Raw genomic sequence first — 14092 nt, forward strand, 5'->3', positions numbered from 1 at the left:
ATAACATATTCTATGATTTGGGAAGAAGTGTTTTCGGAAAAGCTTTTTGCTATTCAGTATGAGCAGCAAGTTTTAAATTAGACCCATTGTGCTTTAAGAAGAAATGTTTTAATCAGTTAACTGCTTGATAATGTGCACTATTTATATGTGGGGGGATTACTGTGTTTTATTGTTCTGAAGAAGTTCACTATCTAGTGGACGAAAGCACTAAACAAATACATTTTTTTTGTCATTTTTTATGAGCTGTTCATTTTCTCCAGCAAAAATACGGTGCTTTTGTTGTTTTAGTTTATGATTCACTTGGTACTGTACCATTGTGTGTAGTTCAAGTCATGAATGAGGTGGATTATTGCTGGGAACTAAGGAATACTTTGAACTACTCCAATGCTGTTTTAATGGATTCATTGCATGATTTTCCATCAGTGTTCTCTCCAGTCAACCGTGAAGAGTTCCAGAGACTTCAGTCTGATATTTCAATTATAAAAGGGGAGCTTACTCGGCTTATTGACTTGTTCAGTCAGCCAGGTGGGACTTTACATCCACAATTGACTATAGTGCCATCCAACATGGTGGCTCCAGCAGTTCTGGTCCTTTCAGATGACAAACAGAAGGAAGTATCAAATGAGGAAGTTAACATCCTGTCTAGCTCCCATTTGGAGGACTTGAAGGGTTCATTTAGGGCCCAATCGATGGGAAAGGAAGCTGTTTCATTAAATAATTCAAAATATCCAGCACCAGCACCAGCACCAGCATGTTCTAATGTTTTTGATACAGATATGGAGATATTTTATCACAAAGGAGCCAGGCCTAAGGTTAAAAAGACATATACATCAATCAGGGCTTCCAATAAAGGTACCAGAAACAATTGTGATGGTTCAACGGATAACCTAGGACAAAAGGTACATTCTAATCATAGAAATCAAAACATGGAAGGTGGGTCTGAGAATCTGAATACAAGACTTTTTAATTTTGAACAATTTGTTACTGAAGGATTCACTTTTAATATTGATTGACCAGTGATGTTAATTATGGGTCAGGTAGACCTGTTTGTGATTCTTTGAAGGATCTTATTATGTTATTCAACAAAAAATTATTTAAAATAAAATCATGTCAGATAGATAATTCATACCTTAAGAAATTCATTGAGTTACATATTGTACCCAAGAGTTTACATTTTTTAAGATTCCCTTAGGGTTGGACATCAATGATGATGTAAAGGATGAATTTTCACTATTTTTTTGGTAAATGTGGTTTTGAATTTATGAAATTGCTGATCAAGCATAATGATAAGAAAATAGGTATACTGCTTAACGAAGCAGAGAAGATTGATGTGGATATTAGGGGGATTTGTTGTTTGCACAATAGGAATCATTTTATCATGAACAGTTTGATATTGTGAGTAAAATAATGTGTTAATTGCATACTAATAAAAGTAGAAAGATAGAGAGGGATACAAATCACTATAAGAACAAGCAACTGTACCCATGGAATGAATATAGGAATGAGAGTGAGTACTTAAAATACGAACAAAATAATAGGGCACAGACATCCTGGGGTTATAACAATAAAGGCCAGATGAGACAAACAAATTATTATGAAAATTTTACCAAACGGAACCAGGAGGGTTACAATTACAGGGGGAGTGGTGTTATCCAGTGAAGTCAGGTCAAAGAAGCAATTTCAAGGACCACCAGTATTACCAGGAGAGATCGGGGTGGCTTAGATAGAACATGATGACGTGAAGGTTACTGATAAATATGTACCATACATATAAGGTATTTAATATATACAAGTATACTAATTATGACATTACCAAGGAACATTTCTCTTTGTTTAGTAAGGGAATGAAGTACATCCCTACTAAGAACTTTGATTTGATAGATTCATTGATTGAGACAAGATTATATTTTACTGAAACTCAATCTGGCACTATATTTTAACAAAGATGAAAAGGCAGTAGGGTATGAAGTGGGTAACCAATTAATTAGGAAGAGTGTTTTTAATCCACCCATACACCCTATTCTGTCTGTTGTAGAGGAGGGTCCTTTATCAATTATAGGATCAACTTCAAAATAGTAAGGGATTTAGATTTACTTTGAATAAGGAAGAATATAGCTTTCTACAAAATTTGAGTAAAGACAAAATTATAAGGATTATGCAGCTTGATAAGGTGGGAGGAAAAGTCTAATTTGATACAGTAGAGTATTACCATATTATTTTGGGAATTCTGTCAGATACTGAAACTTGCTGCCCAGTTTCTCTTAAAGAAATGAATATAGCTTATCTTCGTATTTTGAAGAGTATATTATTGATGAAAGGATTGATAGGTTTACTTATGGATTTCTTAGGGGGGAAGAACCAGTCATAGCCAGCATATCTGTGATTCTGAAAATACATAAGCGAGTCGAGAATCCACCTTTTCATCCAGTTGTCTCAGGGAGTGGTTCTAAAATGTACCCCTTTGGAGTAGTGATAGACAGATGTCTTAAATGCATCTATTCCATGGTTGACCATTTGTTGATTGATTCCTGGGATTTTTTGAGTTGTTCGAAAACTGATATTTGGAATAAGGATTTAATTTTTTTGACGGTGGATATAGTTGACATATACATGTATATCCAAAGATCAGAGTTTGGATATGTTTTTTAATAGCATTACCCACTATTTTGATTTTGAGAATGATAAAGTCAATTTTATAGTTGAATTTATGAGTTTGGTTCTAGACAATAACTTTATATTTTTCAAAGGGGAATATTATAAACAAGGTAAAAGGGGTCTCTGTGGGTGCTTCTTGTGCCCTAATTTTTGCGAATATGGTTCTTTAGATTGGGAAAATTAATTTGTTTTCAACAGTCCATATAAGGAAAGCATTCACCTTTACCTCAGGTTTTTAGATGCCACTTTTATTTTATGGGGCAGTACAGAGCAAGGTATAAAGTGTTTTATTGATTATTTACATCACACTATGTCTTTTTTAAATTTACATATGATAGCAATTCAGGGAACATTCATTTTTTAGACAAATATTGAAAATACGGGGAAGGGTTTAAGTTGAACATTTATAGGAAACCCGCCTTTAGCAATTCTTACTTAGAATTTTCAAGTTGCCATTCATTCAAATAGCAAAAAAGCATTATCAATGGACAAATGATTAGAGCAGCTTGAATGATCTCCACTTTCAAAGATATGGTTAAGGAGATGGATGTAATTGGTAATATGTTTTCATAAAGGGGGTATCCAGATTCCCTTATAGAGGAATTTAAGGGACTGGTTAACTCACAGTGGGGTTTTCATTACAAACCATTACTAGGTTGCTCATTAAATATTCATTAGGAAACTGTGGATAATAGTAAATTTAAAAGGGCTGTTATATTACAGTATGGCAAGCATTTAAGGACGGTCAAGGAAGTTTTTAATAAGAATTGGAACATACAAAAGGTAAACCCTGATATACTTGGGGTTGTTGGTTCATGTCCCAAATTTGTTTATAAAACAGGGCTCAACTTTAAGGCCAGGTTTGAGGATTACACCAAAAATATTTCTGTGGATGAGGGTAAGGAAAGAAAAACTAGTAAATGTGGGTCCTGTAAACAATGTTCCTAAATATTAGAAGTGGAATCCTTAACTTTGAAAAATATAACTAAAAGTAATATACGTTTAAAGGTGGTAACTGTATGACTAAAAGGGTAGTCTATTTGGCAAAGTGTTGTGATTGTCTGGTGTACTACACCAGTAAAACCGATAAGGCTTTAAGATGTCATATCTACAAACATATGTACGACATCATTAAAAAATGTGAGAATAATGCTTTATATAGACACCTGAATATTAGTGCTACTTGTTCAGGAACAGGTAAACATTAACCTGTGGAGTGGTGATGTAAAGATTTTACTAGAGGACAAAGAGACCAGATGGCAAATAAGGTTAAATGCATCTAAAACCCCAGGGATCAATGATCACATCTCTATCTTGCCTATTTTAAAATGTAAGGCTATATCAGTAACTTAAGGGAAGTTTTAAATAACTGTATATAAAGATATGTCAGTCATAGTGAGAATTTGAATAATGATATTAATAAATAGGTAGCAGTATTGTTTTGATGTATATTTTATATAAAAATATGTATTTTATGATTTTTATAGTATTTCAGTAATGTTATAACATATTCTATCATCTGGGAAGAAGTTTTTTAGGTAAAGTTTTTTGCTATTCTATATGAGTAGCAAGTTTTAAATTAGACCCATTGTGCTTTAAAAATAAATGTTTTAATTAGTTAATTGGTTGATAATATGCATTATTTATATGTGGGGGATTACTGTGTTGAATTGTGCTGAAGAAGTTCACTATCTAGTGGACAAAAGCACTAAACAAATAACATTGTTTTGCCATTTTTTATGAGGTTGTTTTCTCCAACAAAAGTATGGTTCTTTTGTTGTTTTAGTTTATGGTTCAGTTGGTACCGTACCATTGTGTGTAGTTACATGTGAACTTTGAAGCTTTTTACATGTTTTATGTTAAACGATTCACCAAGACTACATGAAATAATTCATTTCATAAGTCAAAGCTGAAATTTGATTGTTTATTGGTGAATCAGTACATCAATTTTGATAGAAAGTAAAGTAGATTTCTCAATATATTTGAATCTGTTAATGAAGAATGGGATATGAATTGAACATACTAACTGTTGAATACATTATATAATGCAAATATTTTCTTGACTCCTTAGAAATACCAAAACATTCTCTTTGACCTCAGTAATGTACATATTTTTATGAAGTATTTTAATAAGCCAAAGGATTTTAAATATTTTGATATTTGCCATGTTAAGAGTGCAACACAATTTTGAGATATAGGCAGTTTTACTTTAAAAATGAATTCACAGCTTTTGTTAAATCTATAAAATATATACGTAACTTTTAGCATGATAAATGTCTATGTGCATTGATTTCCCTTTTGTATTATAGTTTAGTATGCTAAGTTTACCTGTCACCTCTAAGTTTATAGATGTCTTTATCTCTTCAGGTCACACGCTGTTATACTTATTTATTTATTTATTTATTTATTTATTTGCAGTTGGTTTACCAGGATAGTCCATTGGGCCAAAAGAACCCGTTTTCAATGGAGTCCTGGGGAGAAAAGCTCCAATACAGACACAATTAGGTGCATACAAAAATTACAAAAATTACAAAAAGATTGTACAGAGTAAAACATAAAACATTTAAGCTCACAATTCAAAAGCATTCAAATCAATACAGTATGATGAGGATAAATGAGAGGTAAGAAAAAAAGAAAGAGTAATGTGATATTCATCTAGAGGAGTTATTCAAGCAGACATCAAATAACCTTACAGAGTAGGTATATTGAGGGAACATTGGTTTGTTAGGTAGAGATTTAGTTATAATAATGTTGAATGTGCAAACAATTTAGGAATAATTAACGGGTAATTTATAGTACTATTGCATAAACAGGTATATTGTACACAATTTGTTGGATTATTTAATATTTGTGAATAATAGAGGAAGATTATTAAATTTTATATAGCAATGGGGGAATAGTTTTAAATGGCAAAATATGTAACTAAATTAATAGTCTGTTATTATTTTTGACTTTAGTTGTTGTCTAGTTTTTTCATCAATTTTTAGGTATTTGTAGGTAGAGAGATAGCATACTAGCTTGTCTATTCAATAATTTCTCCACCAGGCTAAATAAGTTAACCCCTTACTAATTCCCTTCTGTACACCACCCATTGTCAATATTTGTTGGCAATTGAGCCTTCTAAGCTTCAGTTTGTGATATTTTTATCCTGAAAAAAAACAAATATATATTTTTGTTTTGTCTGTATGAATAATATAAGCTTATTGTACTACCATTGTTATATGCTTTTAGATATAATGTCAAGGAACTTGCATTTGAAGTCCTATTGTAATTGTCATATGTACAAATGTATAATTATATAATCTTCCTTGGAGCTATTCTCTCTGGGTCTCTGCTGAAAACAGGTGTCTGCTCAGTCAGACACTACCCAATTATTAAATGCAAATAAATAAATAACCAAACTAGGAATTTTGGAATCCATGGTAGGTTGTGTTTTACTAGCAAGATATACAGTTTTAGCTGTAGACTTGTCTTTATTTATGAGTTTTAGTAGTTTAGTTTGTAGAAAAGAAGAATTCAAAAATGTGGAATTTTAAGATAGTGTTTAGGAATGGATTACAATCTTACATATAATTAAATTAATATGGTGGATAAATGTGTCATATTATCTTTTAAAAGGAATATTTTTAAATACACAGTATGGATAGTTTTAATCTATTAATGTAAATGGACTAAATAATGACAACAAAAGGAAATCACTAACAAGATATGACAAATTAAAGAGAGGTGATATTATAGTCTTGCAAGAGAATCAGTTGATATATAAAGATATACAATATTTAAATAACTTAGGTTATGAAATGTTATCATCTGCTTCTTTTAACAAAAAGAGGAGAGCAACTGCTGTACTTTGGAGAAAATCTATGTAATGCCTAAGGTCATGGAATCCATTAATGATGCCAAACAACTGTATACATATGTAATAGTTCAATGCAATAGCAAACTCTATACACTAGCTGATATTTACTTCATCCATAGAATAGGTGCAAGAGTGGCTAAAGATCACGTAACCTTACTACACAGGCATTGTAATGGTAGTTTAACTTTAAGCAGGGGATTTTAACTGCATATCTAGTATAGAAGATACAAGTGAACAGAATAAAACCACAATACTGGCATCAACTAAAGCACTAAACAGATGGATTAGGAATAATAATTTATTTGCTTTATTAGTAAAAGCAGAAGAGAAGTCATTGTTCTTCACTCATTATTCTTATGATAGCATTTAATCGAAAAACACAGCATTTATTGTATTTTCTGCCTATCTGAAAAAAAAAAAACTTGAAAAAAACAAAAAAATACTCTTGTTTTCCATACTTTTCTAATAGTTTGTTCCAGTGATCAGATTTTGCTGATCCCTGGGCTTTGTCTTGGTTCCTGTTTTCTCCATTTTCCTTGTTTGGTCAAGGGGTAGTTTCTTTACTCACTAGTGGGAGTAGGGAGTACTGAGCTGCCTGTTTGTCCTCAGAGGAGTGGTTTAAGGCAGTAACTTGTAGTTTATTGGCCATTTTGGGTCATTTCCTGTCTTTTCCAGCCCCCTGCTATAAAGCACGCTTTGGCACAAATTAGCTGATTAGCTGAGCTGCCACTGTTGCACACTAGGGCAGCGCCGGTTAAGCAGATTTAAACTATTCGGGCTACCTAAAGTCCACTCTTCAAATTTTCCCTTAAAACTACCTTCCTCGAACTATACTACTGATCAAATCAGCGTATCCTATAACTAAAAAGATCATCTCTACTTAACTCCAAGTAGACTATTCTCTATCTGTTAAACCTAGCACTTGCTCCTACAGTACTTATTACCTTGATACGGCACTCTTGTCATAGATAGTACCCAAAAGGCAACCCCATTTCTCGGTCACCCACGTCCCGGAATCTTTTTAAAGTTTTGTGTCTATCCTTCTAGCATGTCGAGGGATCAGTTGCTAGTGTCCTCTCCTGCTCAGCTGGTGAACCTGGGAATATTGAGGCAATGTTACAATTGCCTCATGTACACAGACAACCCTCTCCTCCTCCCACAAAACACAAATACATGCGAGAGATGCAACTATACAGCCAAACTGGAGGCTGAGCTCTCTCAACATAGGACTGGCAAGACCAGTCAGGAGGAGAAGGTTACCACACACACTATAGACCCAGTCTCACATAGTACCATTACAACCTCAAATCATACACATAAACACACAAAGACATACTCGGAGGCTCTGATCAAAAATCTACCAAAACAGCAGAGGCCATCAAAGCAGACACCCAAACAACCACCACCTCAGAACACAACACCTGCAACACATAGACCTCACAGTCAGAGTGTCAAACAGTCACAGCCCTTAAGGCCAAACACAATGCCAGACACACTAGTCATTGGTGACTCCATAGTCAGACACACTGACGTCCCGCTCACCAGACTGAGTAAGGAGAAGGTCACAGTAAGCTGCCTGTCGGGCGCTAGAATCCGCCACATAACGCAAGCACTCAGGTCTCTCAACAGCAGGTACAAATATGACTCAGTCATTGTCCACGCTGGTGTAAACGACCTGAGACGTACCTCCTTGGACTACATGAAAGGAGACATTGAGGAGCTCTCTGATTATGTAGCCCAGGCAGGTATGACCCTGACCTTGAGCAGTATCCTACCTTCACCAAGAATGATGCCACAATACAGAGATAAGATGATCAGCTTTAACAATTGGCTTAAACACTGGTGTCATTCAAAGGGGACCCAGTATCTGTCTGCCTGGGATGACATGCTGGACAAGCCATGCTGCTTCGCAAGGGATGGCTTGCACCTGTCACCCCTGGGATTCCGGATATTGGCAAAGGCTCTTGCCACCCCCATAGTGCCTTTTTAGGCAAGGCTCAAATTCTAAACCTACCACCCTAGAACACAAAAAAGGAAAAAAACTAAGGGTAATGCTGCTCAATGCCAGAAGTCTAAATCTCAAAATGCATGCACTCGAGGCCCTTCTCAGTATGGAGAACATCGATGTCTGTGCTGTGACAGAAACCTGGTTCAAGGCTCCTGAGAGCACCCCAGTGCTATCAGGTTTTACCTCATATCATGCGTTCCGGCCCCAAAATCCGGACAATACCAAGAAAGGAGGGGTATCCATATTCATCAAGGACACCCACACCTCAAGACTGGTGGCAACACACGATGCATCGGAGACCATCCAGGTGCAATTAACCATAGGCAAGACTGCTCTGCAAATTGTAGCATGTTACAGGCCACCCTCACAAACTCAGGAACCTCACATGGCCTTCCTGAAAACACTAGAGGGATAAATGTATCACCAAACACCATCATACTAGGTGACTTCAATTACCCTAATATAGACTGGGAACACTACTCAAGCCCAAACACCCTAGCCCAAAAGTTCCTGGAATTCATAAACTCAAATGCCATGGAACAACTAGTCACCATCCCCACAAGAGGAGATAACATACTTGATCTCATCATCACGAACATGGGAGCACAATGTTCAACACCAGAAGTATACCCCTCACTGGTGAGATCAGATCACAAACTAATCTCGCTGGAAGTCCTCATCCCACCCCACCTGAAATAAAAAGACCACAGTAAAGAACTTCTCAAAAGCCGACTTCACACTTCTAAAGACTAGTGTGGTCTCCTTTAAGGCCCCGAGCGGCGGAAAACAGTACTCAAGCCGCTGAATCACTTACAAATGCCTTCTACCAGCACCTGCAGGACTGCATGGATAAGGCAATCCCAAGCAAAACAAAGACTCTTTGTACCAAAGGCAAGCGTCCAGTCTGGTGGACCCCAGCCATAAACAAACTCTACAACAAAAGGAGGAAGCTACTACAAGATAGAGCAAAATCCTTAAAAGGTAAGACACCCTTGATCACTATAAGTAAATAACTAAGAGCTCTCATAAAATCATCCAAAGCAAATTTCGAGAGAAAAATAGCTAAAGACTCAAAAGACAATCATAAGGCCTTCTTTAGCTATGTTAGAAACCTAGGAGGAAACTCCCAGATATTCTCAGAACTAGTTCAAAATGATGTGAAGATTACTGATCCTACAGACATTGCCAACATACTGGCTGACAGGTTCAGTGCAAACTTCTCCCCCCCCCCAAAAGGAGAGATATCTATACCAAACGCGTGCAGCCCCCCAAACATCTCCAGCGCCCAAGTGAGAACTGCTCTCTCCAAAGCAAAAATCACAGCATCCATGGGACCTGATGGTGTCCCCGGCTGTGTGCTCCATGAACTCAATGAGGAATTAAACCCACAGCTAGGACAGCTGTTTAATCAAAGTCTTACCTCTGGATACGTACCCAGGGAGTGGCGCACTGCAACTGTGGTCCCACTTCACAAAGGCGGTGCCTCCACAGACCCTGGAAATTACCGGCCCATTAGCTTGACGAGCCTTATCTGCAAAGCCATGGAGAGGATCATAATGGACCTTATAAATAAAGACATAGGGAATTTGCAGACTTTGGATCCAACCCAGTTTGGCTTTGTCAAAGGCAGATCATGCCTTTTAAACTTGGTTGACTTTTTCGAAACAGTCACCAAAGCCATTGATGAGGGAAAGGCAGTCCATACAGCCTACCTCGATCTGGCTAAGGTCTTCGATACAATACCCCACTCGGGTATCATTGAAAAACTCATCAGCTTAAATGTTAACCCATACATCACAAGATGGGTTGCAAACTGGCTGAGTGACAGAACCCACAGGGTCAGAGTTGCTGGTGCCATGTCAGACTCAAAGCCTGTCACAAGTGGTGTCCCACAGGGCTCAGTCCTGGGCCCACTCTTGTTTGGCATCTACTTTTCCGAAGTACAAGCAAACACAGGAGGGTTATGGCTGACAAAGTTTGCAGATGACTGCAAACTGGGCGCCATAGTAGAAAACACATCTGACACAGATATCCTTCAGAAGGGTCTCACAGAAATGGATAACTGGTGCCAAAGCCACGGCCTAAAGTTAAATGCCAAAAAATGCATAGTCATACCCTTCGGGAAAAACAAGGTTACCCCTAGCTACCAAATAGGTGGCAATCCACTGAGCACAGAAGAAGTTATCAGGGACCTGGGGACCCAGGTTGATAGAAGTCTGTCATTCGACACCCATGTAGCTAAAGTAGTTAGGAAGACCTTCTACATTGCCCACCTTATCATGAAGGGATTCTCATCTAGATCAAGGGAGGTCATAGTCTCCCTTTACTCATCACTCATCAGACCAATGATTGAGTACAATGCCCCATTCGGAATGTATCTGACCCGACACTTGCAGCAGCTGGAGAGGCCACAAAAGTTCCTCACCAAAAGGATAAAGGGTCTCAAAAATCTGTCCTATGCTGCCCAACTGAAAGAACTCCATCTCTATTCAGTCGCTTACCGCTTGCTCAGAGGTGACCTTTGCCTAACATACAAGGCCATGTCAAACCCAGATTTGATGAATATGCTTCACCTCAATAAATCTAGATCCATCAGAGCCACAAGGGCGGGAGACTTAAACCTCGACACGGCTATTAATAGGACGTGCTGGAGGGATAGATTCATCACCCAAAGACCCCCTATGCTGTGGAACAAAATCCCGGTACATGTGAGGCAGAGCACCTCGCTGGCCTTGTTCAAGAGAAATCTTGACCAATGGATGGGAGATCGCAGATATACCCCAGGGATTACCTCAGTGTCACTGCTCGACAGAGGCACAGCAAAATAATGGGTATAGTTCCCCATACTAAAGGGGTGGCGTAAGCCACAAAACGATGGGCTAGGCTTGTAAATGCCCTCGGGCAGATAGCCTAGTATGAACCTATGAACCTATGAACCTAAGAACTGACAGGATTTATGCCTCTATAGATTTACTTAATAAAGAGAATTATTTTAAAACTATTCCTTGTCCTTTATCTGAACATAATGTACCAAGTATTACTATATTAATGGATATAAGGAAATTTCAGATTATTTACAGAACCCCAGTATATAATTTAAAACTAAAATAATTTAAGAATTGCCTTAAGGAACACATTGAGAATTTTTTATCTGTTAATGATAATGGTCAGGTTAGTAAAGTCATACTACTATATTCCTTAAAAATGCATATTAAAGATAGAATGGGAAGATGGGCTGGTAATAAAAAGAAAGAGTGGGAGTGAGGTTTGAACAACAAACAAATTAAATAATACTGAAGTAATTAAAAAATAATGACAAAATATAAAACAGTTTTAATGCATAAACTGGAGATAGCTTTATAAAAAATAAAATTGCACAGTTATGTAATGATTTCAAAAAGTCTACATAGCTTAGCTAATAAAAGTAAGAGGTTAAGCAAAAAGGCACCGCTCAATAATATCTGAAGTCTTCACACTAATAAGCTTACTTCAGACATAGAGCAAATGTTTAATATTTAAAAAAAATCCATGAAAATCTTAACAAAGATAAGAATAATAATCCTGATTATTACAAAACTGACAAGTATTTAAACAAAAATGTTAGTAATAAATTTAACGACCAACAAATAACTCAGCTGAATAAGCCTATTACCCTGATATAAGTTAAAGAAGCTTTAAAAAAGGGAAAATGGTAAACCTCAGGGGTTAGATAGTTTAACTATGAAATTATATAGTCTGCTTCCATGAAATATTTTAAAATTACTGAGTGAGATTTTCAGGATAATCCAGAGTGACAAAATAAATCCTCTCTCATGGAAATCTTCTGTAATCTCACCTGTACTTAAACAAGGAAAGGATGATAAGTTAGTTTCCTTATACAGACCTATCTCAATATTAAATGTAGACTATAAAATATGTACTTCCATTTTCTCTACAAGATTAAGAGATATAGTAGCTAAATCGATAAAGATCAAACAGGATTTCTAATCAGTAGATTAATGTAATTACGGTAATACAAAAAGGATAGCAACTATCTTAGACTTAGCAAAAGAAATGAACAAGTAATTAGTCCTAATTAGCTTAGATATCAATAGAGCTTTTGAGTCTATAGCTTGGAACTATTTGTTTAAAACGTTAGAAGCATTTGCATTCCCAGAACAGTTTATTGAAATATTAAAAAACATGTAGAGAGAATCCAAACCATATGTTAAAATTGGATCTTTCATTTTCTCAAGGATTCACTTTAAACAAAGGCACGAAGCAAAAGTGTCCCTTGTCCCTTCTACTATTTGCATTAGTTATCAAACCTTTAGCTAATAGTATAAAAAGCAATGAAAACATTGATTGATTTTCTGAGATTGTCAATCGAAAATACATCATTTTGCAGATGATATTTTACTAGCTATAGAAGATTTAAATTATTCAAAGAAATATATGAGGAAATTGAAAGGTTTCAAGAAGTATCACTGCTGAAATTTAATTATAATAAAACTGAAACTTTAGTGTTGAATCAGTTACTAGATAGTAAGTTTAAATATAAATATACATATAATTGGGAAGAAAGATAACTGAAATATTTAGGAATAAAAATCTATCAATATGCAAATAAAATTATTAATAATAAGTTTGAAAGAAATATTGAAGTGTTACTTATTAAATGTTTTTTTATTTTACTTTTGAGGACAGATTAGCATTTATTAAAATGATTATATTACCCAAGATTATATATTGCATTCAATAGCTTTAATACCTGAAAAAAACTTTGAAAGAAAATGGCAAAGAATGTTTACTTCATTTTTATAGTATCCTAAAATGCCAACACTTGCTTATAGAAATCATATAAGATCATGGGAGTATGATGGTATTCAGTTCCCATATGTAGAATCTTATTCAATTGCTTCAAATTTTAACTCTATTATACTCTGGATAGACTCAACTTACACTAGTCAGTGGAAAACCATCCAGGAGCAGATTATACTAAATTCTTATAAGTTTATTAAATATAATAAATTAGAAATATGTAACAATCCTTTCATCTGGTTAACAAAATTTACCTTAGGAGGAAGTTCATTTCAAACTTTAGACTCTGCATCTATGAAATCAGTTCTTAAAACAGTTAAGATATGTGTTTTTAAAATTCCATTAATATCCCCATGTCAACCCCCCCCCCCAGGTTTAAGGAAATTCAGAATAATGTTAAAATGAATTTACTAAAAAGGAATAGATTGGCATTATTGTGTGATTGCTTTCAAAAAGCAAAAGTTAATTCCCCAGAAAATTTAATGAAAGAATATAAGTTGGATGAATCTGCTAACCAGTTAATATTATCCATCAGTTAAGAAATTAAATGAATTTGTAGATAATATGAGTGAAGAGGAACAAAACACTATTCCCCATTATATGACTACATTAATGCTATTACGGAAGGTAGATTGACCAACAAAGGAAACCTGTCCAAGTTATATAAATTAATTATAAATAATAATTATGATGCAAAATTCTGTAGCTTTTTAGATTGTAGTGAACCAAGCGACTCAATAGATAGTAAGAATAAAACCTTGTTACTTTAA

The 14092-nt window shown here is 35.5% G+C and overlaps 1 protein-coding gene across 1 annotated transcript in view; it reads left to right on the forward strand.

Moving 5' to 3' along the window:
* Positions 1 to 332: 332 nt before the first annotated feature.
* LOC122814398 (zinc finger protein 665-like) overlaps positions 333 to 14092 on the forward strand; it is a 156969-nt gene continuing 143209 nt past the window's right edge. The window contains exon 1 of the mRNA XM_044086980.1: positions 333 to 933. Within this exon, the coding sequence (XP_043942915.1) occupies positions 333 to 933 (601 nt within the window). The remainder of the gene's footprint in view (positions 934 to 14092) is intronic.

The sequence above is a fragment of the Protopterus annectens genome, chromosome 10.part0 (assembly GCF_019279795.1).
Source record: "Protopterus annectens isolate FY-2018-M chromosome 10.part0, PAN1.0, whole genome shotgun sequence".
Lineage (NCBI taxonomy): Eukaryota > Metazoa > Chordata > Ceratodontiformes > Protopteridae > Protopterus > Protopterus annectens.